At 35.2% G+C, this 4,360-nt stretch overlaps 1 protein-coding gene across 1 annotated transcript; it reads left to right on the forward strand.

Moving 5' to 3' along the window:
- The first annotated feature begins 285 nt into the window (after positions 1-285).
- Positions 286-1,344, forward strand: LOC125877586 (uncharacterized). Its single transcript, XM_049558835.1, has one exon. It carries the CDS (start codon positions 286-288, stop codon positions 1,342-1,344), a length of 1,059 nt encoding a protein of 352 aa, XP_049414792.1.
- Positions 1,345-4,360: the final 3,016 nt, after the last annotated feature.

Genomic DNA, 4,360 nt, shown 5'->3' on the forward strand with positions numbered 1-4,360 from the left:
ACAATGGAAATATATAAGTCCAAAAAGTTTATGTTATTTTAAATTAGTTAAATTTTAATTTTGTCTAGCAATTTTTCTAGAAATTATTTAAGTTATATGTTAGGCAGAATGTTCATTTAAATTGCTCGGAAGTTTGATACTAACACATTAAGTTACTAATTGATGTTACTTTATACAATAACATGTGTCATGTTATTATCATTGAAAAAAAAAATTTTTGTTAATTACTTGTGTACTCACTATTTATTTTAGTCTAATTTAATTATTTTCTATGATAGGTTTATCATGTCGAACTTATCAAAGCTTGAGTTCGTGGCACTTGACATTTCTGGAAATAATTACTTATCATGGGTACTCGACGCTGAAATTCACCTTGACGCTAAAGGTCTTGGTGCCACTATTACCAACGGTAATACAACGTCGAGTCAGGACAAAGCAAAGGCAATGATTTTCCTTCGTCATCATCTGGATGAAGGATTGAAGGTTAAATACCTTACGGTGAAAGATCCACTTGAATTGTGGACTAGTTTGAAGGAAAGGTATGACCACCTTAAGGCAACGGTATTGCCAAGGGCTCGTTATGAATGGATTCACTTGTGGTTACAAGATTTTAAAACTATATGTGAATATAATTCTGCTGTATACAAAATTACTTCCCAATTAAAATTATGTAGGGAAGATATAAAAGATGAGGACATGTTGGAAAAGACTCTCACAACTTTTCATGCCTCAAATTTGGTATTACAGCAGCAATACCGTGAAAGGGGATTCAAAAAGTATTCTGAGTTGATCTCATGCCTTCTTGTGGCTGAGCAACATAATATTCTTTTATTGAAAAATCATGAGGCCCGTCCCACGGGAACTGCTCCGTTACCGGAAGCAAATGAGGTTGAAGCACATGGCCAATCTGAAAGAAGACAAAATAAAAATCAAGGCCAAAATAATGTGTGTGGACATGGCAATGGCAGAGGACGATATAATAATCGTCGTGGTGGTGGTCGCCACAAAAGGGAGAACAATATGGGTTCTCAAAGCAATCCTTCAAGAGGCAATTGTCATCATTGTGGCTTGAAAGGGCATTGGAAGAATGAATGCCGAGCAGCTGAGCATTTTGTTAGGCTTTATCAAGATTCCTTGAAAAGAAAAGGAAATAAAAATGGTGCATCTTCTTCTAATGCTCGGGTGGAGTCACACTTGACTTATAAAAATGATGCCGAGGCAGGGCCTTCACAAAAATATGATGACAATATTGAAGCAAATTTGGCTTTAAAAGATGATGATTTTGGTGACCTTGATGATATTACTCATTTGGAAGTTGAAGACTTCTTTGGAGATCAAAATTAATGTTTGATCATTTGATTGGGGAAAATAATTATGTTGTTTTATTTATGTGTTTTTTATTGTTATGTTTTTCCTTATGTTGTTTTTATATTCAGAAAAAAAAAGTACTTTTATTTTCTTGCAAAGTTGTTGATTTTTCATATTTCTTATGATGTACTTTTATTTTATGAAGATAAATAAAATTCCCCAATCTTCAATTGGTTCAAGATGAGTAATGGAGATATGTGTCTTCTTGATAGTGCTACAACTCACACTATTTTAAGAGAAAAGAAATATTTCTCTACTTTGATTGTGAAAAAGGCTTATGTTAATACAATATCTGGTAGTGCAAAATTAATTGAGGGCTCTGGAAGAGCGGCCTTACTACTACCTGGGGGAACGATATTAACTATTGAAAATGCATTGTACTGTAGTAAGTCTCAAAGAAACTTATTAAGTTTCAAGGTTATTCGCCAAAATGGCTATCATGTTGAGACTGCCAATGAAGGAAAGGTTGAATACCTTTATATTACTACAATAAAATTGGGGCAAAAATATGTGCATGAAAAATTACCCGCATTTTCTTCTGGATTGTACCATACAAGTATTAGTATGGTTGAATCACATGCCATAGTAAACAAAGGGCTTTCTAATTCTAATGATTTTATCATTTGGCATGACCGGTTGGGCCATCCCGGTTATAATATGATGCGCAAAATTATTGAGAATTCACATGGGCATACTTTGAAGAATCAGAAAATTCTTCATTCAAAGAAATTCTCTTGTGTTGCTTGTTCTCAAGGAAAATTGGTTTTTAAACCACAGCAGCTAAGGTTGGGATTGAAACCCCTGCATTTTTGGAACGTATACATGGTGATATATGTGGGCCAATTCACCCTCCATGTGGCCCATTTAAATATTATATGGTCTTAATAGATGCATCTACAAGATGGTCATATGTGTGCTTATTATCAACTCGTAATATGACTTTTGCGAGGTTGTTGGCTCAAATAATAAGATTAAGAGCACAATTTCCAGATTATGCAATAAAGACAATTCGTCCTGATAATGCTGGTGAGTTTACATCGCAGACCTTTAATGATTATTGTTTGTCCACTGGAATAACAATTGAACATCTAGTTGCTCATGTTCACACTCAAAATGGTCTAGCGGAATCTTTGATTAAGCATCTCCAATTGATAGCTAGACCATTGTTAATGCGGACAAAGTTGCCTGTTTCAATATAGGGACATGTTATTTTGCATGCAGCAGCATTGGTGCGCATAAGACCAACTAGTTATCATGAATTCTCTCCATTACAGTTGGTTTTTGGTCATGAGCCAAATCTTTCCCATCTTAGAATTTTTGGCGCGGTATACGTTCCAATTGCCCCACCGTTACGCACAAAGATGGGTCCCCAAAGAAGGTTGGGAGTGTATGTTGGGTATGAATCTCTTTCTATTATCAAATATTTGGAACCTATGACAGGAGATATATTTACGGCAAGGTTTGCTGATTGTCATTTTGATGAATCAGTATACCCAACATTAGGGGGAGAACATAAACAGTTGGAAAAAGAGATTGATTGGAATTCATTATCTCTATCTCATTTGGATCCTCGAACAAATCAATGTGAGCAAGAGGTTAAAAAGATGATTTATTTGCAAAATGTTGCAAATCAATTGCCAGATGCATTTACTAACCTTCCAAGGGTTACTAAATCTTATATTTCAGCTGCAAATGCTTCAGTTCGAGTTGATGTCCCGATAGGACAAATTGTTAAAGCAAATGAGTCTAAATCACGTTTAAAACGTGGTAGGCCAATTGGTTCAAAAGATAAAAATCCCCGAAAAAAAAATGAACAAATGATCATGAAGATCATACCATAGAGGAAATTGCTCAAGAAGAGCCCCGAGACATAACAAATGATAAGACCACAAAGAAGGTTCAAATAACTGAAAGTAATGAGAATGAAGAAATCTCAATAAGTTATGTCTCGACGAGAAAAATGTGGAATCGAAATAGTATTGTGGTGGACAATATTTTTGTTTATAATGTTGCTGTTGAAATAATGCAACATGGTGAGGATTTTGAACCAAAATCTGTCAATGAATGTAGATAGAGAAATGATTGGCCAAAATAGAAGGAAGCAATTCAAGCGGAATTGACTTCACTTGAAAAGCGTGAAGTTTTTGGACCAATAGTCCAAACACCTGAAGGTGTTAAGCCAGTGGGGTACAAATGGGTTTTTGTGCGAAAACGAAATGAAAAAGGTGAAATCGTCAGATATAAAGCACGACTTGTGGCATAAGGTTTTTCGCAAAGGCCTGACATTGATTATGTGGAGACATATTCTCCAGTGGTGGATGCAATTACCTTCAGGTATATAATAAATCTGGCAGTTCATGAAAAGCTTAAAATGCATCTAATGGATGTTGTCACAGCCTATTTATATGGCTCATTGGACCACGATATTTTCATGAAAGTTCCTGAAGCGTACAATGTGCCTGACGCATATAAAAATTTGCAAGAAAATTGTTCGATAAGGCTTCAAAAATCCTTATATGGATTGAAACAATTAGGGCGAATGTGGTACAATCGTCTTAGCCAATTTTTGCTAAAGGAAGGGTACAGAAATGACCCTATTTGTCCTTGTGTTTTTATAAAAAGGTCTGGATCTGATTTTGTTATAATAGCTGTATATGTTGATGATTTAAATATCATTGGCACTCCTAAAGAGCTTTCAAAAGCCGTTGAGTGTTTAACAAAAGAATTTGAAATGAAAGATCTTGGTAAGACAAAATTTTGTCTTGGCCTACAGATTGAGCATTTGAAAAATGGAATATTTGTTCATCAATCAACATACACAGAAAAGGTTTTAAAGCGATTTTACATGGATAAATCACATCCATTGAGTACCCCGATGGTTGTGAGATCGCTTGACATACATAAAGATCCATTTCGACCTCAAGAAAATGATGAAGAGCTTCTTGGCAATGAAACTCCATATCTTAGTGCCATTGGGGCGCTTATGTATCTT

Source organism: Solanum stenotomum, chromosome 9 (genome assembly GCF_019186545.1).
Source record: "Solanum stenotomum isolate F172 chromosome 9, ASM1918654v1, whole genome shotgun sequence".
Taxonomy (NCBI): domain Eukaryota; kingdom Viridiplantae; phylum Streptophyta; class Magnoliopsida; order Solanales; family Solanaceae; genus Solanum; species Solanum stenotomum.

What these genes read in the sequence shown, in the direction of transcription:
- LOC125877586 (XM_049558835.1), top strand. Translation starts at nt 286, where the DNA reads ATGTCGAACTTATCAAAGCTTGAGTTCGTGGCACTTGACATTTCTGGA.